Source organism: Triturus cristatus, chromosome 8 (assembly GCF_964204655.1).
Source record: "Triturus cristatus chromosome 8, aTriCri1.1, whole genome shotgun sequence".
Lineage (NCBI taxonomy): Eukaryota > Metazoa > Chordata > Amphibia > Caudata > Salamandridae > Triturus > Triturus cristatus.
This window is the reverse complement of record NC_140591.1, coordinates 1,678,101,070-1,678,124,212: the sequence shown is the minus strand read 5'-3', so window position 1 is coordinate 1,678,124,212 and position 23,143 is coordinate 1,678,101,070. Positions and strand designations below refer to the sequence as shown.

Genomic DNA, 23,143 nt, shown 5'->3' with positions numbered 1-23,143 from the left:
TGACTGCATTCTTTATTTGATGTAGGACATTATGAACTTAAGTCAACCAATTAAATAAAAAATCACAAACCCTGACACTGATGCTTGTATCTGTAAAGAAAACGTATTTTGTTCATATGACATTCTGTTGTGGTAGGAATAAAATGACTCTATGTATGTCAGACGATCGAATGGATTATGCAAACTTTGATCCAACCTCCCTGACCTAGAAACCCACACCACAGTCCCACAAATCTGGACCGACCACAACTTGATCCCATTCTCTATCAGAAGCCCCCATTATATAAACGCCTTTAAACCTTGTGTACCTACAGAGAACCAGGTCAACTGGAAAAAGGTAGAAGAAGCCTTTAAACTCAAACCTACCCTTGAGACCCAGATCCCCAGCATGACTGGAAATGCTGAACAAGACTCCCAAGCTTTCCACAATTGGATATCACACGAAATTAAAATCCGTGCTCCACCCAAACGCATTAGGAAAGCAGGTACAATAACAAAAACTAACGCCCCCTGGTTCACACCAGATGTAGCCAAAGCTCACCTGCTGTGCAAAAAAGGAGAACGCAAATGGCGAAAAACATATGATAGTGCGGACAGAAACTCCTATGTCCTACTAAGGAAAAGCTACCATTCTACTATAAAAAACGCCAAAAAAGAATTCTACACCAGAACCATTAATGAGGCCAAACAAAAGCAAAAAACCCTGTTTTCATTAGTGAAATCTTTCACTCATCCTAAAGCCTTACAGTCCGAAATACCCCCCTCCCAAGATCTCTGCGACAGAATAGCAGACTTCTTTGAAGAGAAAATTAATATTATTCAGAAAGATTTCCCCCTATACCAACGTTCCCAGTCCTCCTTCAGACAGGAACAAGAAGATAATACCACGGCCTACCTAAAGACCTTTTCACAAGTCACCCTGGCACAGACCAAGGACGTCATCCTAGCATGCAAGTCAGGTGCCCCCTCTGACTCCTGCCCTCCCAGTATTCTGCATCAACTGATTGACATTGTAAACCCCATTATAAATGAAATAGTGAACACCTCCCTCAGCACTGCTACTGTCCCTAGGGCATGGAAACATGGCATTGTTAAACCTTTAATGAAAAAAACAAATAAATCCCCGTCGGACCTAACCAACCTCCGCCCTATCTCCCTCCTCCCTGTCTTGGGTAAAATCACAGAACAAATAGTTTACAGGGAACTTAAAACCCATCTGGAAATGAATAATATCCTCCACCCCCAACAGTCAGGATTCCGCTCACAGCACTCAACGGAAACAGCCTTGATTGAGTTGACTGACTCCATAAAACTTCTCCAAGATCAAAGGAAAAACGCTGTATTGATCTTGTTGGACCTCACGGCAGCGTTCGACACAATCTCCCACCTCATACTCCTAGATAGACTTAGGGACATCGGCATCTCTGACCTAGCTTTAGATTGGATAACATCTTTCCTTACCGAAAGATCACAGTCCATCAAACTAGGACCTTTCAGCTCAGTTGAGAAAAAGATTCGATCAGGAGTCCCACAGGGCTCCATCTTAAGTCCTTTACTTTTTAATGTCTACCTCATACCTCTTATCTCTCTGATCGAATCATACGGTATCACTGTTACATCTTACGCCGACGATACCCAACTCATAGTCCCGCTTGAGGAAAACTCCACGATTGCCGAACAAAATCTAACAAACTGCCTGAAAGATGTCTTCCTATGGATGGAAACTAACCATCTTAAGTGTAACACAGGGAAGACCGAGATCCTTCCCATGGGGAAAAACGTCAACTTCTGTCCTCATCTATGGTGGCCAGAGGACTCCACAGCCCCCCCTCAGACCGTCGTAACTGCAAGAAACCTTGGAGTCACCTTCGATACTGACTTATCCTTCGACCAGCATGCCAGAATAGTGGCAGGAAGCTGCTTCGGAATCATTAAATCCCTCAAAAATTTTTTTGATTTCCTACCAATTGAAGCCAGAAAGACGGTAACTGTGGCGTTAATCCTCTCACGCTTAGACTATTGTAATGGTCTCCTGGCAGGTGTGAAAAAAGCCACTCTCAAAAAATTGCAGAGTGTTCAGCATTCGGCTGCTAGATTGGTGCTTAAACTCCCCAGAAGATCTTCAGCCTCCTCCGCCCTAAGAACCCTCCACTGGTTACCCCTGCACAAAAGGATCCTATTCAAGATCCTAACCGTGGCTTTCCGAGCATTTAACCACACTGGCCCCAAGTACCTGATCAAACGCTATCCCCACTACAACCCCCAGAGGACTCTGAGATCCTCCAACAATAACCTAATAACACTAGCCAACTTCAACCTAAAAACCAAAGGGGGAAAAACTCTTACTCACCTTGCCTCCAAGGCATGGAACGCTATGCCCCAGCATCTGAGATCCCTCACCAAGGAATGCCAATTTAGGAAACAACTGAAAACATGGACCTTTAGCCTTTCGGACGAGTATGTACGGAACACCATCTAACCCTGCTCCATTCCATCTTTCTATACCCCTTCCAGTCAGCGCCAGGATGCTTCTTCCGGAGCGACAGTCGCGCTTTATAAATACCATTTCCATTCCATTCCATTCCATCCTGTAATCACATTGGTGATACCCTATTTGGTCACAAGACAGGGCCTGACAGTGAAAACAACACTCCCAGCCCACATAATACTTAAAACCATTGACTTTCTTCCACTCCATTTGTTATTAATCAGTCTTTATTCTCTCACAGATTAGAGGTCTAGTACTCGAAGGAGCACTCAACTCTCAGACTGACTGCTCTAGAAGTTTTTAGTCCAAGTCTTTTTCACTGACTCTAATCCATTGTGTGCACACAAATGGATCGGCCTAGTTTACATCCGAATAGGTAATGACGATGTTCATACATTCTGAAAAATTATCCTCTGGCTACCAATTTTCAGCAAAATCAGACCGCAGTAGGTGGCTTGTAATTAATTTGATGGATCTTATTTAAAACCATAAAATTAAGGTCTGTTTTTCTAATCCTTGCAAAGCCTGAGGAGTCTTATGTTTTACTCCTGGTTACATTCCCAAATGTAAACTCCTTTGGAGGGAGTGAGAACTTCTGCTCATCAAGAACATCTCACCTGAGACTCTTTTCCTCAAGAGATTCAAGGCCTGTATGATTGACACTTTCAATAGGTGAATCAGACGTCGCCAGTGCACAGAGATCACTGCATGGAAGTAGAGTGAAATTTATTACTGAAGTAACCCAGGCCCTCAAAAACCAAGTGAGTTTCTTTGCAGTGTAATATTTCTAGGGTTCTTTGAAAATAACTATAGGAATTAAGTAAGAAGGTTGGTAATTCCTTAGGGTGTAGAAAGAGAAAGTTTGACATAAGTTGCATGTATTTAGTTCACAATATATTTTCCAGTAGTATAACTTGTTTTTAAAAATGAATTTATTAAATCGAAATTAATCAATGCCGACAGCTGTAATCTTGTCTTGTGTCGCTGACTGTTGACGTATATATACTTCTGCTGCAGGTTGGAGACCTTGTGGTCACAAATCAGGCCTTTGGTCTTTGCACCACTGAAGCCCAGCACTTTACACATAGGCCATATGATGGTATCATGGGCATGGCCTACCCTAGTGATGCTCACGATGATGCCACCCCTGTCTTTGACAACATGTGGAATCAGGGATTATTGTCAGAAGACCTCTTCTCTGTCTACTTGAGCGAGTAAGTAAGAGCCCTTGTTGCAAAGCAAAACAAAATATGTTAGGAGGCGATATATGCTGAGAAACCTGTTACTATATGCATAAGTATGTAAATAAGGAGGCACAGGTATTTACATTTCTAAAAATTAGTTTAATGTGGATGACTCTTTTAAGATTCATTAACAAGAAGTCCACTCAAAGATGATATCATCGTCATTTCTTTCAACAACAATGAATTGTATTGTTATTAACAACATTTGTAAATGGGGTACAAATTAATTTATGAAAGAGGGAATGAAATCTGTGCAGTAAGTATATATAATAAATAAACATAAGATTCAGTGTTTGACTGCTGGGTAAAGATGATTCCCATAGGAATAATTAACACAATTATTTTGTATAAATATTGAAATACCACCTCCAATGAATGCCTTATAAACACATCATAAATGGCCATTTACCCTTGTAAAAGCAATGTTTATCAAAAATGAAACATGAAATAGTAATTCCTATATAAAAAGTACAAGTGCATTCTGTCCCCAGTGAAGAGGAAACCACAACAAGGAGAAATTGGCAAACAATTACAGTTAAAGTAACATTTTGTGATCTTAATAAACAATATTAAGTTTTACAATAGGTCTTTGGTCCTAGATGCCCCATGGCTTGATAGCAACTTTCACAGTCAACAATATTTGGACCCTATTGACAGTGGCATAATGAAACTTGAGGGGGCTCAACTGCAAGATACATGGAGGCTGCCCCCTACAGTCCGGACCCAGTCAGGAGCTCTTAGGCTAGGGGCCCTCCGCCCATACACAGTGCCGGAGGGGCCCCCTGGAGCTCGACTCTGCACCGCAGGGGCTGCGGGGGCTATTGTTACGCCACTGTCTACTGCCAGGTATGAGGGTCTCATCAGGACTTTAATGATTTCAGGGATATCTGAGTCCCTGGTATCCTAAGTGCGAATCTGAAAGATTTGTCCTAATGATTGAAATAATGAAACCACAACATAAACCTATGTAAGTTTGGAACTTTACTGAGACACAAGGAAGCGCATGCATCCCCTCTCGGCCACACTCTCAGTTACACACTCACAAACAGTATGGGACAATAATAGGCTTTTAGATTTTCCTATTTAGACAATATTTAAATATATAATGTAATCATTGATTAACATTATAAATAATCACTTAGTGGCAATAGCCATGATGTAATTCATCAAGAGTCCATAGGAAGATGAAAAGTATATAGAAAGGAGTGGAGAAGGGAGGCAAATAAATGTGCCCCTACCTTTCAGATAAAGCCTAGAACAGGGATATGGGTGTAGGCATAGGTACCTAGTGTGTGGATGGCTTCAGCTCCTCCTGGAACTAAGAACTCCAGTAACTATAGAATGTGTGATGAAAGGGGTCCCTAATTAGAATCAACCAGGGTGTAACCTTTACCAATTTACACAGACATTAAGAAGAATGTGTATCATACATTGCTTTCTCTAACAGTGTTGGCATTCCCAAGCACAGTCATTAACAAGTACTCCGAACCCGCATTTGGCACTCAGTGAATTAACCCTGGCAGCATGACAAGCAGAGCTGTGGCACTGAGAAGAGCCAATACATCCACATTTGCACCACAGTGCAAGGGTGTCTGTGTTGTGATCAGGATAGGTTTGGTGCCAGAAGGAGAACCTTCCTGCCCAGAAAGTTTCCTCTCAGCTGCGTCTTCTTTGCGTGTGTGCTGCAAAATGCTGCATATAGGCAAAGAGGAAACACTGAGGAGGAATCAAGGTATTTCTGGTTGCTACAGCAGCCTAGGCAGGAGCATTATTTGTGTATAAATCCACATGTACAGGTCCTTTTTCTAGGTACAGGCTGGCATCAACATCCCTGGGTGGATGCACGGGAACGCCCATGCACCACCCACACAATGCCGTCCTGCTGTGAAGTAAAGTAAGGCAGGGCAATGCACTTTAACTAAATCTGGGACTGTACAACAATCCATGGGTGAACCCATGAAAGGCCTCCCAGCTTGAAATGCAATGTAACACAACACAAGCTACTGGGATGTATTGCATTTCTTTACAAAGCCACGCAAGCTGGGTAAATATTCTATTGTGTGTTTTGCTAAATATTACTGAATTCTTTGCAAGGCGATATAAAAATAATGCAAAGATTTGATGAAATTGGTTCTTTGTGTTGGGTTTGCATTAAAACGTAACACATACCCGCTGCTTACCTTTGTAAAACTGTACCATAATCTCAACACCACAGGAATAACGACAGAATTTTCATTTATTTAGAAACGTTCATCAATGCCATGTCATTCTTATGTGTGTGCCCTGATAGCTGTCTGAAGGACCTGATCATTCATCTTATTCCTCTCACAGGGAAGGAGACAGTGGGAGTGTAATAATCTTTGGTGGAATTGACTCATCCTACTACTCTGGAGAGCTCAACTGGGTGCCGGTGTCCAGGCAGCGCTACTGGCAGATCAGCATTGACAGGTATGTGTCGCTAAATATCTCCTATATGTAATCCAACAAACATCCTGTCAGCGCATTCTTCAGAGAAGCTGTAATATCTTTCAGGTGTATATCTTGGATTTAGCATCTCTTCCTCTCTTGTCTGCCATAGAGTTAGGGACCTTCGTAAAGACATTTGAAGTTACTCCACACCCAGTTCTTACCTTAGTGTCTTACGTTGAGATGCTTTATGGTCATTGTGATTGTCCATCTGGTAATGCACTTCCTTGCAGTGCAGCCCATTGGACTTACTATAATCTTTGAGGTGGTGACATGTTGCTGTAGTGCATATTTCTCACTCTGCAAAGCTCATCAGAAGAGTGACCCCTCACAACTACAAAGTCTTACACAGCCTCAAGGCTCAGTACCTGGTCAGTAAAAGGCTTTTCTGTAAGGGAACTTCTATTGTGGTGCAATGTGACTGGCACCTAGGAAGTCATCAATGAAACACAGGGTACACAGAGCCTGACACGGTAATACAATAGCACTGCAAACACACCATAAAATACTATTCATAAACAGCACAAACACCTTCCCAAAGAAAATATTAGAAGTAGAGACTTTACATAATATTCTCATTGGAAATATTGCTAAATTATGGGGTTTTTTTTCAAATAGATTAAAATATAACAAAATTATAAAATATTTTACAACCTTTTTTTAATTTATACATCATTATGACACTTTAGCTTATTAATATACAATCAAACTTTGTTACTCAATTCTAAACATCACCTTCGATAATTATTAAAGCATATTATAAAATATGTACTTTGTCTTTAGGTAGGGATTTAGTATTTAATTTGAACTAGGCAATAATTATGTTAATTTAAGTTAATATATTTAAAATAATTCATAACTGGTGTAAAAAGATTTGAACACATCACACCAACCCTTAACGCACTGAACTGGCTTCCCATGGAAGGTAGATGTATGTACAAACTGGCCTGCATCACACACAAGGCCCTTCACGCCCAATTCCCCAACTACCTAAACAACAAACTGGTAAAAGCAAGAAAATCCAGAACTCTGAGAAGCACCAACTCACTTCTTCTCATCCCTCTGAAACTGAAAAGGAAAACGACCCAGTGCCGATCCTTCTCTGGTAACATATCCAGGATGTGGAACGCACTCCCGATTGACCTCAGAGGCCACCTCTCCTTCTCTTGCTTCAAAAAAGACCTGAAACTCCTTCTCCTCAACCAATACTTTACCGACCAAGTCAACCAACCTAGGCATCAATAGCCTAATGGACTCCCCCCTCACTTTGACCCTCAAGGATGGTGGTTATCTGACAGTTTCAACCACCTGCGTCTTTCTCCCCTCTCTGTATACATAATTATTATGTCTTTGCTTATATCTTTATGCACCCTCACGTCCTGTGATGTCATGCAATTTTTTTTTCCTTTGTGTATGTGAAGCGCTCTGATACCCACTAGCGCTATTTAAAACTTTATAAATAAAAAATAAATAAAGAATACCTTCAAAATATACTTAATAGTGCGCAGCATTTTTCCCTTAGGTCTAGATTTAAAATAACTGTATAAAACAAATTTACATTAATATTTACCATGCACATAGATTTAACAAGTTTTTAAAGTATTTTTTACTCGCTATTCTTTGAATTTACACTGTGAAAAGCTCTCGGCGACGCGCAAAAAATGCGGCATATTCAATTGTAAGAGGTGGGAAGAGAAATACCATGAAATTGACTTAGTGAATAATGCTCACATGATGTAGCAATGTCCCATGATCAGGTGATGTTCTAGGTTTCTAAATACTACCTTTGGATCTACATGAAAGATACATATATGTAAATGTGGAAGGGAGAAGTACCCAAGAAGTGAATTTGAGAGATTACGACAGTAGATGAGGGGTACGATGATGACAAAAGATGAAATGCCGCCCCATAGGGCGGTGTCCATAACAACACCAAGGGTGTCACAGTGACTGCTCTTTGGAGTACACAGACTTGGACACAGTGGTGTTAGGAAGACTAATCACAAGGAGGCGTCATTATGTGGCTGCCTTTCTAGACTGGCTGTTAAATGGCCAAATGCACGTGTCAATGGAACCAGCATCATCTCATTTCTTGCTTGATTTGATAAAAGTGTAGGTGCTCAGGGTCATTCAGACGGGATGACAGAGAGAGACCGGTGTAGTGTTATTTCAGGAAGTATTCACACCTTTTGGAGCCCTAAATAGCTCTTCAATTGGAAGGATTTTTTAAAATTAAGTCTGAGGGAACAGAAAAGTGATCAATAAAATACTGATGTGTATTTGGTGATCAATGCATACAGCAAATATTGTTGGTATTTGGGAGCTGAGAACGTAGACCTGATTGTCAGGTCTAGTTGGGAGGATTTTTTGTCACAAATCAAAAAATGTGGCCTGAAAGCAGGAAGATATCTTATATTGTGTGATTGGGATGGTTGTACACTCCCTGTATTGATGGGTGCCATTTTAGTATGCTAAACATAAGATTCAAAACACACATTTTATGATGCAGTGTCCATGTTTAACATATTAGCAACAGCGCTGGGATTTATGGAGATTGATTTGGAAATGGTCCACAAATGCCTTCTTGCATACCAGCGCTAAGACAGATGCTTATTTGACAGTAATAGTATATCAAAAATTGTGGTGTAAGAGTGCCGCTCTTTCCAGCTACAGACCAAACCTCCTCTCAACATATTCAGCCAAGGTCTTATAGAAACTGTCCTTACCAACCACGTCAGAATCCACTGCTCAGTGATGCCAGGCCCTTTGGAATCAGGCCTAACCAAAGTAGAAAAACAGCACTATTGCTACTACAAGTGATATCTGCATGATCCTTGACTTAGGGGGCGCAGCAGCTCTCATTCTCCTGGACCTCTCTGTAGTATTTGGCAAAACCTCATAGTCCATCCACATCAGACGCCTGCATGAGATTGGCAGTGCCTTTTTATTAATGGATGGAACACAAGCTGTCAGCCTAGGACCTTACTCCTCAGAAACCAGCAAACATATCTGTGGGCAGCCAGATGTTTCATCTCTCAGCCCTAACCTCTTGAATGCATACATGATACCTCTGGCCAACATAAAACATACATACCAACATGCTCTCCTATGCCAATTTCACAAACTCTTACTCTCCCTCTTGGATGACACACAACTCTTATTCTCTTTATGCAACAAGATCCATAATGCAGGAAACAAGTTCATGCCTGGATAACCAAGGTCGCTAACTGGATGAAAGCAGAATGTCTCAAGACAAACACTAAGTAGTGATCTTTGGCAAGAACACCTTGCCATGGGAATCCAGCTGTTGGCCAACCAAATTCAGACCTAGAGCCACAATCAGCAGCCAAACCTCAGACTCCTCATGAAAAGCAAACTGGACATCACCACACAAGTCAATGTTATCACTGCTTCTTGCATCAACACCCTGAAGATGTAGAGGGGGAACATCAAATGGCTCTAAAGCAACACCAGAAAAACCATCACTCATTCCCCAGTCACCAGCAAGTTGGACTACGGGAACCCCTTCTAGGCCAGGATAACCAAACAACTCACCAAAGGACTAAACACCATCTAGAGCTCAAAAGATAGACTCATCCCCAACCTCCTACACAGCACTCACATCACACCACAGCTCAGAGAGCTCCACTGGCTCTCAATACATTGTAGTCAGTGGATATAATATCATCCATAATATATTCCATTTTGCATTATTGGTTCCCATATGGATCTGTTGGAGGAGCTGGTTCTTAAGGGTGTCCATTGTTGAGGATATATCTGTGACAGGTGTGTGAGTGCTTTACATTGGTCAATTCAGAGTTGCGTAGGTCATACACTTAATTCTTCTCCATCAAGCAGAAATTGTTCTAGTTTTGAGATGCTCTTTTTTTGATAGTGTCCTGTGAGGGTGGCAGTTTGATTACATTTAATTGTTTTACCCAGTAATGCATTTCACTTTTTTTTTGTCATTGCCAAACTAAATCCAGCTTTAGACCTAATTCACTTTCTTGCCTCCACATTTTTAATTTACGATTGCCTCTAAGGAATCTGTTTGAGATCAAAGGAGATTAAAGTTTGGTTGTGTTCATGTAATTTAGAGTGAAGTTCTGCCAGAACCATTCTTAGCTCTGTCTTGTGCATATTTCTGTAATGCTCTTAAAGCACTGTTTTCAGTGGTTTCATTGTGCTTCAATTGTGTTGCAGGGGCATTTTATGATATATACAATGGGGCAGATTTATGTTCCCTGGCGCATCCCTGCAAATCAGCATGGATGCGCCAGGGAAGATGCGTCACGAAAGTTTACCCTTGCGCCACAATAGATGCGCCGCATTTACAATGCAGCGCATCGTGGCGCAAGGATAAACAGATGCGTGACGCATCTGATGGCGGAAGGTTGGCGCATTGCTGGAGTTGCGTCGCAAGCGCGACGCAGCTCCAGCAAGGCTCAGGGGTGCCCTATTGTTACAATGCTGCGTCAATCCTTACGCCTGCTTCAAGCAGGCGCAGGGTTTTGACGCAGCATGGCCGGAAAAGTGACTGAGTGAAATCTTGTAGATGTCACTCAGCCACTTTTCGGAGGCGTTCCTGCACCGGAACGCCCCCCCTGTTCAGGTACGCCCACATATGGCGCAAGCTTTACAACGTGACGCATCTCCCTAGATGTGTCACATTGTAAATGTGGCGCAACATGGCGCAAGTCCGTTATAAATCTGCCCCAATGTGTAATTACTGCAATGTATCTACTATTTAGTGGCCATTGTGGTTCCAGTGTAGCATTTGAGTTTCTTAAGTTTGTTATGTCCCAATTTTCATAAAGAACAAACATGGTGTGTGTAGAAACCTGGTGGTATACCCAGGAAAGAAGTAGTTGTGTTCCTTCTGTATTTTAACTCTGACATTGTATCTTTTTGATGTTTGTAGCTTTTAAGACCCATTTGTTGGTTTAGTAGAATTGTTGGTTGATGGGTTGTTAGACAGTAGGTACCAATGTTTGTGGGTACCTGACTGATCTGGTGGTTTCCAGTATGAAAATGTGTAATGAATCGACTCTGGTTGTTCCATGTATAGGATTTTTTTAAAGGCACCCTCTGATAACAGTGCAATTGATTGTTTCATTTCCTCTTGCAACATGATCCACGTTGGGTCTTTTGTACTCTCTTTGTTCTAATATATCCATTAGGTATTGGATGTTTTCTTTGCAACCTCTGAAACTGTTGTGTATAATACTAGGCAGATGGCAACTATAAAACTGTAATTTTGAGTTAGCAGCAGTCTCCTTCCTGTTTATTGTAATTTTAATATTACTGTCCTCACTGTTGATAGCTAGAGCCCAAAAAACAATTTGGTAGCAAATTTGAGGTAATGTTTATGTTTCATTTGTTTGAGGTTATAAGTTATAAATATCTACTGAAAATGGATGCCATCCATTTCCAGATGAGAGGGTTGTAATCTTTGTGGTGAGTGACCCCAAAGATGATGTGAGGCGTGAAATTCTGAATGGGATTGTATCATAGCTCGAATGTGCACCCACAGTAGTCTCATCTCTCAGAGATAATGTTTTCTATTGAAGCAGCAAATGTTCTTTAAGAGACAAAAGGCTCAATGTTTCCCTTATCCTGATACTTCATTGTAGAAAGTGTCCTGATTTTGTAGAGAGTTATTTTTTGACTCCTTGTTTTCCACCTCAAGTTTGATTCATGTGTAAAGACTCACCACATCCATAGTTATCAGCATGTAGTCCTCTTGCCATTCCATATTGTTAAATGTGCATAAAATATCTTTAGTATCCTTAATGTATGACAAAAGACTTTGCATAAGTGATTGTAAGTGATGGTCAATGTATTCACCAATAAAGGAGCAGACTCAATCTATACCAGCTATGATTGATCATCCTAGTGAAAGAAACCCATTTCTGTGCATTTGAGAGAGAACATAGAAGGATGCCATAACGAGGTGTTCCTTTAAAGGTATTCTTGCCAAAGGTCTGCAAGCCCCGATTATCTAATATTCCTAGTGGTTGTTTTTTTTCCCAGAGGTATGGTTTTATTGAAATGATCATACATTTCTGAAAATGTATAAACCTGGCCTAGTTTGTAATCCAGCTGGTCTCTCCTGTATTTGCTAACTTTTCTTTTCATGATGTCCTGCTCAAGTTCTTTTGAGATATGTCAACCCAATTGGTGTCCTCAATTTGTTTGGTTAGTTAATCGAGTTTTGTTTCGTATTTTTCATATTCTTCTTCAACAATAAAGATTGATTTTGATGTTTCTTTTAGTTTAGTTTACCAATTCTTAATTTTTGCAAGATGAGCAGTTTTGACTAGAGGAAATATTTGAATTCTATTTCCCCCTTTGGATTTGATGAGCTTCTAAATAATTCTTATGCAAAGCAGCTTCCCACCTTTATGTCATTTTCTTTTTAACACAGTTTTCAGTGATTGAAACATACTTTTAGAAAAAGAAGGATTGGGGTTTGTTTGAATGTTTATTTTTGAATACTTCATCCATTTTGTCAGTTCTGTTTGCAGGCTACTCCTGCAATCTGCCATAGGTTAGTTTTAGTTCCTAGCTGGGCAAAGAGAAAGTATGGCCCCTGTTCAAGAATGCTCTTCAAGCTGTTTTAGTACAACTTGTAGAGCTGCTTCAGTACCTGTTGACTTATGACTCAGCATCATGGGATTTAATATGATCATCTGTTGAGGTGCTGCCTACTCTCCTAGATCTCATGACAATTGAAAAAAAAAAAAACAATGAACTCTAAATGGAGATCAGTGCCCAATTGAGTGCTATCCCTAAAAGAGATGCAATCTACATGTTTTAATCAAATCTGTACACTGAGCACATGAACAAAAATGATGAAAGTATGGAATAGCATCGGAGCCGCTGATGGATCAATCCAGGCAGGAGGTGGCATAAAAACTAATAATAACATCAACCAATTCATTGTTCAAGAAGGGTTCGGGCATGACACTGTCACCAACGTGATGTGATTAGATATTTTGAGAAGTGCAACCTAAATGAAAAAAACAAAACCAACTCACTAGCTCCAGTGGGTGAACCAGCAGTTATACTGGCTTTTATATCAGCAAGAACTCCCAGCTCATCAGTCATCAGAAAAGAAAGTGATGTACAACGGTGTGTTGCTGTTGACTAAGGGCTTTATTACGATGTCGGGCAGACCTGCGTCTGCCGACACCGTTGAAGTCTGGAACCATCAAACATCCATGTACTATGGCAGCTTGTGCGGTGGGCGTAATAGGCCTGTAGCACAATCTGCCATAAAATGGATGTTTTAAACATCCCTACTGTGTGGCAGGATTCGCATGGTGTCTGCCACATGGTACAGGGATGTTTTAGGTGTCCCCCAGGCCCTATAGCGGAGGGCCAGGGGAGAAGAGGACCCTGCTAGGGACCCCAAAGTAACTTAACGACAGCCTTTCCAGGACAGGCCGACATTGAAATGATGTCAGAAACCGTCATTGTCATCCCAAAGGCGGAGTGGAGGCTGGCTTTGTCGTCATTCATGGGATTACAATTCCATTCCTGAGCCCATCTGTGAGCCTGTCTGAACATCTCTCTGTACAAGTACATGTGTGTTTGGATGCATGAAGGGTGTGTAACTACACACTAACTGTTGGGGTATACATTAATATGCTGTGGAGACAGACATTTCTAGAGGCTCCAGGGACTTGAGGTGCAAAGAGACAGCCAGAGTAATCACAGCCTGGAAGAGCAGGTTCAAAATAACCCTGTATTGTGATTTTACACATCCTCTTGCACATTGTACTGCTTTAGGAGGCTGTACCTAAGCTCCTGTATCTTTGGCATAGATTCTTCAGCCCATTAACATTAAATGCTCGCATGCTTCTTCCAGATTCAATGAAACAGAACTTTATCAGTCCTTTCTGAAGATAAAAAAGAAATGTTCTTGGTAGAAAAGTGGCTTTTAAACAGCTGACAAAAAGTGTGGATTTGTTGTACATTATGATGGTAGCATTTATAAACCTCCTTCTGGGTATTAATGTTAACTTGCACTTGTCTCCAGTCATGTACCAAGGGGGGCATCAAACTGAAAATGATGCTGTCTGGACCAATCACCCTGTAATGCAAGTGCCATAGAATGGGGTCCTTTGGTACCGGTGACCAACGTACCAATGACTCATCATCAGGGCATCAGTTTTGACCTTTAACAGCGCCGCTGAGAAACAGAGAGTGATGGACACTGAAAGATGGGCAGGATCGTTCCAGGTTTTGAACTGTTTACCAGAACAAAAGCACAATATGACCCTATGAGACCTTTAATTAGACCTTTAATTACACATGCTCAATGGAGGAAGGCCCTTTACTCACTGCTCCAGATCACCACATTCAGGAAGACTCCTCATGGACTTAGACTTACGCTTGCCCCCTCACAGGTTTATAGAACAGAAACTACCATTTCCCTATACTGCAACGGGACTATCCTAATCCAATCTTTGGACCGCAACCTAGACATGTTTGACACTATTTTCTCCATCGTCGAAAACACAGTGACTAGCATTAAATCCTCCCCCTCCCAAGGATGTGCCAGTTTCTCAGGTTACCCTCAAAATCCATAAAGTATATTATCTCACATCCTCGACACCTCATTCAACCCTACCTTTTCCCTTCCTTGCTTCTCATAGAGACCACCATACATATTAGAAACTCTCCATCTACTCCAGGTGGGACTGAGTCCCTCTCTTGCATCCACCAAACCAGTATGCATGCTCACCACTCCTCTAGAGCAGCTAGCTCAGACTTGCTAAGCTCCATAAGTCACACCATCACGGACTATTCCCTTGACCTCCAAGCCCACTACAGCTGATATTGCGAGTGTACCCAGGACTCTCCCTATATCCAAATTATTAACACCCCTGAAATCTGAACGCCCAAACTGGGCTAAGAACATGACTCCTACGACCACAGTATTGCCTCCTAACCAAGGGTTGTACCTCTTACCCTCTAACTTAATCTACAGTTCCACCTTGCTTCCACAGGTTCTTCTGGGCCAATATCTTTCTAACCCTTTATCTCCAAACTCACTTCCTCCTAGCCCCCGGCCCCAAGTCCCTGAAACCCATCCCACCTTGCTTCTGCAGGATCTTCCAGGCCAGTGTTTTTTCTATCTCCCCCCCGCCGGACTCCCTGCTCCAAGTCTTGGAAAAATGCCCCCACACCTCTTTGGAAACAAGACTGGAATATTCACACTTTTCCTCCGAACAACTCAAGGTGGCTGTTCAAAGCCTATTACACATCATCTCCAAGTTGTCTGTTAATCAGAGGTTAAGCTGGTCCTCAAAGACTAACTACCATAACCACACACTTCCCTCTAACTCCGGGACCCGACTACCAGCACCCCCCCCCCCATCAACTAGGACCTCACCAAGCACAGCTTCTCTGCTCCAAAGATGGAAAACCTCACCCCAGCCTAATGACCCCTCTCGGTTCTTCAGATTAAAAGATCCACTGTGTGACAAGGATATTCATTCCCTCCTACTCTCATATGATCCAACGCACTCTGCTAACACAGTTAAAATAGAGGCAATCCATACGGACCCTTTCAGAGAACCTAGGGTAAACCCTAGCTCCTTAAATAAGAACAACCTTACTAGAGTCACCACCACACTTTCTACCACAATGGACACCAACCCAAAACTTAAATGCATGCTTCTCAACTGCAGATCAGCAGTAAGACACGCTGCAGACATTGTTGCCCTCATCATTGCACATGGTCCTGACCTCGTAATGCTGACTGAAACCTGGTTAAACGACTCATCTGCACCTATCCTTGACATACTAGTGCCTCCTAACTATGACATCATTAAGTTAGCTAGATCTAGTGGACAAGGTGGAGGCATCACCTGTATACATCATAACAGTCTATCAGTCAAACTGTCGCAATCTGCTGTCTTGTTGTCATGCGAATACCTATGCATCCAGGTTGCTTTTAGCAACAAGCATTTATGCTAATTCCACATGCACTACTACCCTCCACAAGACAACTTTCCCTTCAAAGAACAAATCATGGAAATCATCTTAACTAACACAGAACCTCATAGCACTCAGATCTTCCTGGGAGATCTCAACCTCCACTGGAATTATATGAACGACTCGGCAGGCAGTAGCCTTAAATCCTTCTAGGCAGACCTTAACCAAATCCAAATATGCAACAGCCCTACTCACATCAAAGGACCTACCTTAGATCTAGTCATCAGAAAAGGTAAAATAAATTAATATTAAATCTATCGTCCTGTGTGACTGGACGGAAGACCACTGCATCACCTTCCTCATCACAGATTCTGTGAAAGTTAATAAAGTCCAGCCAAAGAAACCCAGACACTGGAATTCAAGCCTGCGAAACATCAACTTTGGTGATCTGACTGCCCTTAGTGATAACATTCTGCCACTCCTGTGGACATGTTGGATGTCCATGACCTTAAAGACCCTTATAACCACTCCATGTCAAGCATTCTAGACTTGATGGTGCCTCTACAGCTAAAAATATTGTCCTCCAAAGTCTCTAAAACTTGGTACAATGGTAGTCTATTAGTAGAAAGATGAAATCTGGTTGTATGACATAATTTCGAAAGACAAAAATTCGACCTACAAAAATATCGCAACAAAAATATCGTGGTCAAGAATATCGACATCCTATCTACAACATGGTAAGTACAAAAATATCGATAATTTAATATCGATGTCAAAAATATCGTAATTCAAAAATGTCGTTTTTTGTTACTTTAAAAATATATGTAAAATAAACCAAATAATACTTATAAATCAAAGAAACATAATTAAATACATTTTATAATATGTAAAATTTATAATAAATATATATAATTAAAAAAACTTTAATTAAACATATATATATATAATATAATATATACACTTACTTAATAATTACTTTTAATAATAATTTCTGTAACATGTAAATTATTAAATATTTATTTAAATTACCAATACATCTATACACATAAAACAATAACATTAATAAATATTACATAATTACATATAGCAAATAAAAATCAATATTTTTAATTTGAATAATTTTTATTATTAATTATATATTACAATAGCTAAAATATTACAAAACATATTAAATATCACACACAATAAAACTACTAGTCCAACTCCAACAAAAACAACAGTAAGGAAAATGTTGGATAGCGTAGGGGTAAAAATAACTATTCCAACTCCCGAGAGTGCAACAGTAGGGAAAACATTGGATAGCGTAGGGGTAAAAATTACTATTCCAACTCCAAAGAGTGCAACAGTAGGAAAAGCATTGGATAGCGTAGGGGTAAAAATTACTATTCCAACTCCAGAGACTGCAATAGTAGGGAAAGTGTTGGATAGCGTAAGGGTAAAAATTACTATTCCCACTCCAGAGAGTGCAATAGTAGGGAAAGTGTTGGATAGCGTAAGGGTAAAAATTACTATTCCCACTGCAGACAGTGCAACAGTAGGGAAAACGTTGGATAGCGTAGGGGTACAAATAACTAATCCAACTCCAAAGAGTGCAACAGTAGGGAAAACGTTGGATAGCGTAGGGGTAAAAATTACTATTCCAACTCCAGAGAGTGCAATAGTAGGGAAAGTGTTGGATAGTGTAAGTTTAAAATTTACTATTCCCACTCCAGAGAGTGCAATAGTAGGAAAGTGTTGGATAGCGTAAGGGTAAAAATTACTATTCCCACACCAGACAGTGCAACAGTAGAGAAAACGTTGGATAGCGTAGGGGTAAAAACAACTATTCAAACTCCAAAGAGTGCAACAGTAGGGAAAACGTTGGATAGCGTAGGGGTAAAAATTACTATTCCAACTCCAGAGAGTGCAACAGTAGGGAAAGCGCTGGATAGCGTAGGGGTAAAAATTACTATTCCCACTCCAGAGAATGCAATAGTAGGGAAAGTGTTGGATAGCGTAAGGGTAAAAATTACTCTTCCCACTCCAGACAGTGCAACAGTAAAGAAAAGGTTGGATAGCGTAGGGATAAAAATTACTATTCCAACTCCAAAGAGTGCAACAGTAGGGAAAGCGCTGGATAGCGTAGGGGTAAAAATTACTATTCCAACTCCAGAGAGTGCAACAGTAGGGAAAGCGCTGGATAGCGTAGGGGTAAAAATTACTATTCCCACTCCAGATAGTAAAACAGTTGGGAAAGCACTAGATAGCATAGTGATTCTCTGAACATTATAACCAATTCAATAATTTCTTCTAAAAAAATTGCATGTTAACAATGTATTTAAAAAAAAATTATTATTAAATACCAATTATGTAAAATAAATATTTAAATAAATAACTTTAAATTACATCCCACACTATTCCCCCTTTAACACACACCACACTACACATACAAAATACACAATAGATTTAAATATCAATTTATCTCTTATTTACAATTAATAATATATTCTTTATAATTAATATAGTTATTAATTGACTAATTAATACATATTAACTACGAAATTACAAATATTCACCAATAAATTATTAATTAACTATATATCAATTAGCAATAACAACAAATAAAATAAAATATTAAATTATTTATATTTACTATATTTAACTAACTAATAACAATTAATTAATAATAATTACAAATAAATAAAAAATATCATTATTTATTTTATTTTAATTACATCCCACCCTATTCCCCTATAAACCCACAACCCACTACACATAAAAATTCACATAATTTATTTAATTATCAATTAATCACTTAATAAAATTAAATCACCAATTAATTACAAATCACAATTAATTAATTATGTAACAATAACAATAAATACATATTAATAATAAACTTATTATAATGTATATAATTAACAAATTAATAATTTTTTTTTACAATTAATAATTAATTAACAATTAATTAATCAATTAATATTATTAATTGCCAATTATTAATTAATTACCAATTAATTAATCATAAATACCAATTAAACAATACATATTAATTCATTAATTATAATTAAATTACTTCCCACCCTATTCCCCTATAAACCCACAACCCGGTCTGATACTAAAACGCTAAATTAAATTTAAAATAATTATTAATCTCTAAACATTTATTTTTAAATGTATTAAAATACATTACAATAATCTTTAACATACAAATAAAATAAATATTAAATTACATTACACTAAATAAATATCGATATTATTGACATCGAAATTTTTGCTTACGATATTACTTACATCGATATTAATTACTTCGATATTATTAACTTCGATATTACTTACCTTGGGATCGATATTCTGTCCATCGATATTCTTGACTTGGATATTCTGTACCTACGATATTAAAAACACGATATTATTGTAGGTCGAAATTTAAAACTCGATATTTTGGCTGAAGACCATGAAATCTGAGACTAGCAGAAAGATTGTGGAGATCCTCTCTATCCCTCAAACTTTTCAACCAGCTATGATCATTTAGAAATAGAAGATCTATAACAAGCACATTAGATGCTTTAAAGCTAGCTATTTCAGAAACCAACAAGAGCAAGCAAAAAATCAACCCAAAAAATTGTTTGAACTCATCAACCTTCAGTCATACAGACAAATAACCTTTCCTCAGTGGTCCCTGTCCGCAGCCTAACCGCGCAGAATTCGCTGACTTCTTCCTTGAAAAGACAACCAAGATTGAATCTGAACTATGGTCAGCCTTGCAGCACCTACCAATCACACCTCCTATCACCCTCCTTCATCCTCGGTCTGATGTGACCCCGCACATTTGGGTTCCCCCGCCAAACTATGCTTCCTGGAACATATTCAAAACTGTGGATGAAAGCACTATACGCAAAAATCTTGGTTCTGTAAAACCATCTAACCACTTTAATGACCCCTTGCCATCAAAAGTCTTCTCTGAGATCAGAGCCTCCATACTCCCACTTTGGACTAAGATAGGCAATGCCTCTCTACTGCAAGGTGCTATTTCGGATTGCCTAAAGTCTGGGCAGGTCACCCACATTATAAAAAAATCATCTGTAGATCACTCTGACCTACATAATTTCATCCAACTTCTAACATTCCACAGTCACCGGAAAAGCTCCTCGAGAAATGTGCTCACATCCAGCAGCGTAACCAGATTGATCAATTCCAACTTCTAGACGAATTCCAATCCAGGTTCCGTCAGGGTCATAGCACAGAATCCGCTCTCATTCACATTGTAGATGATGCGCTAAGAATGCTAGATCAGAATGAATCCTTCCTTTCGATCCTCCTTGACCTATCGTCAGCATTTGACACGGTTAAGCACAACAACCTAATCGTCTTACTGGAACACAGGATGGTGCTTTCAAGGACCGTTCTCAATTGGTTCTCCTCATTTCTCCACAATCTGACCCAAAGATGCACCTCTGGGGGTACAACAGTGATCTACCTTTCACCCACTCTCTTCAACTTGTTCATGGAGCCTTTAACAGAAAATTTTAAACTATCCAGCATCCACAATCACATGTATGCAGATGACACCCAACTGTACCTGAAAGTCTCCTACCCTGAGGACATCAGGTCCCTCAACTCATCATTGATTCCATGAACTCATTGGGAACAATGCTAGATATGAGTCTGCACAAGCAGAAGCACATTAGAACACTCACCCAAGGAGCGAGCTTCCAATTCAGCATCTTAAGGAAAATAAAACCTTTCCTCCCCTCTAATGACTTAAAGGTTGTGGTGCAAGCCATAGTGATCTCTAAGATGGATTATGGAAGCACAACCCTCTGCGGCCTTCCTAGATCAAAGACGGCTCCATTTAGGGCCGCTGTCAACTCTACTGCAAAGCTCATAACAGGTTCTAAAAGAAACAATCTGTTATAGCTGTACAATTCTATTGTTTGATTAGTTAAAATCATTACAATTCCCCCTCCCAATGTACATAGAAATCATAATAGAAATTACATTACGTTTATAAAATACACCTGGTTTTCGCTCAATACCACTATTATAAAAAAGGTGCAGTTGCTTTACGTTAAAAATTCATTTACAGAAATTCCTTCTTACAGAGACATTCTCATAGCTTAAAACTCTGTTGATTCTACAACTTATTTAGTATAAACTCTCCCAAAGTTCTGGATAGGAAGCACAAAAAACGGGCTGCCTATTTAGCGGCGGAATTACACTCCGGTGGGGGGTACAATTTAAAATTAAACAGCATGAATGAAAATATAGGGACCCCTCCAGAGAGAGAAATATTTTGATGCTGCCCCAATGTTCAAGACTTTGATGGTCTTTGCTGTCTATTTGCGGCCGGCAACTGGACGTAGATTAGCTTGCTGTCCGCTTAATTATTATGATGGATTGACTATAAGGAGGTGACTTTGATCCAAGTTGCTCACCGTCAGCTTGATGTAAGAGTCTTCTGACCATTGTCATATATTTGACACCCCGGCAGGCCAAGATAATGGACGCGCCCTCCAGCCAGCGTATCACCGCTTGCCTGCTCGAGCGAATGTTCAGGACATTAAAAATAAATTTTAAGTGCTGTCTCCTCTGGGGCAGAACTGCTGGGCAGGCACATAGTAAGTGGATTAAAGATTCTGGTTTTTAACCACATAGTCGACAGTTCTCAGATAGAAAAGGCTTTTTCCAAATTGGATACAGGTCCTTTGAGTCATGCACACCCATTCTGAAGTTTGTAAAACTCTTTTTTAGCTGCAAGCTGAAATGAGCAGATAAATAAGCTTGAGGCCTTAGGGTTTTATACGAGTTGATAACAGTCCACCCGTGCCAGCGCTTGCTGAGTTCTTTTTTGTCAGCCAGCAAAGATTTCCTTTTTGCTGCAGCATTTGCAGCTTTGCTGAAACTTTCTTTGTCATCCCCGTTTTCCCATGCAGTTTGTAATTCCAGCACGTCCAAAGATGTTTTCAGGAAGCTGCCCCATGAGATCGGTATTTCAGAGTTCATCTGGTCCCTAATTTCGTCCCAGCATAATCTGTTCATAGAGTCTGGGTTAGAGGAGCGAAATTTATAACACAGTTTGACAAAGCCGCTCATTCCCCGGAATTTTTGGTGCTGAAGACCGAATTCCAAACGGACCTGAGAGGGAGAGGCAGATTTTGGCAAATCAAAGACGGCCTTGTAAATCCTTGACTGGAGCTCGTTTAGTATATTCACTTCCTTACCACACCAGGTGGCTAAACCATACGATAGACTGGGCTAGATTTGTGCGGCCATAATTTTTAGCAAATGAATGTAGTTCGGGCAGTCAATTTTTTACGTAGAAGTCTATACGCGTAAATTAATGATTGGGCTTTAGCTTTGACTGCCAGTTTATGATCTTTATAGGAGGCATTTTGCCCAATTATTACGCCGAGATATTTGAATGAACGCTGTACTTCCACTATTGCCCCATTTGCCGACCATTTGAATTTTGTTTTTTTATGATCCACTAAACAAATGATTTTTGTTTTTTCTTTATTTAACTCAAGTTGTTCCTGCTCCAAATAGGTTGCTAGATTATTTATAGATCTCTGTAAGCCAATTGGGGTTTGGCTCAGCAATACAATATCGTCTGCGTATTGTAAAATGGCGACTGACTCATTGGCCATGTTAGGTGGTTGGCAATCGGCTTTTTCAAGGTGCGGTGCGATGTCTGAAAGAAACAAATTAAAAAGACTAGGAGCTAGAACGCATCCTTGTTTCAGGCCTCACTGCGCGTGGATACTTGGGGTTGTGCTGTGTCCGTCGCCCAACTTAACTCTGGCCCAGGTATCCGAGTATAGGGTGGTTATGGCATTAAGCATTATACTTGGCAAACCCCAAGCCTTGAGTTTCTTCCAAAGATGACCCCTGTTTACTCGATCAAAGGCGGATTTAATGTCCACAAAGCAGGCGAATAATCGTGATTTCTTTTTTTGTGCTTTTTCAATTAAAAGTGCTAGAATGGTTAAGTTGGTTAAGGTGCCCATCCCTTGCC

The 23,143-nt window shown here is 40.0% G+C and overlaps 1 protein-coding gene across 1 annotated transcript in view; it reads left to right on the top strand.

Moving 5' to 3' along the window:
• The window catches only part of LOC146808578 (pepsin A-2/A-3-like), an 82,166-nt gene that overhangs the window by 38,446 nt on the left and 20,577 nt on the right, over positions 1 to 23,143 (top strand). The window contains exons 5-6 of the mRNA XM_085623602.1: positions 3,506 to 3,702; positions 6,064 to 6,180. Coding sequence (XP_085479728.1) covers positions 3,506 to 3,702; positions 6,064 to 6,180 — 314 coding nt within the window. The remainder of the gene's footprint in view (positions 1 to 3,505; positions 3,703 to 6,063; positions 6,181 to 23,143) is intronic.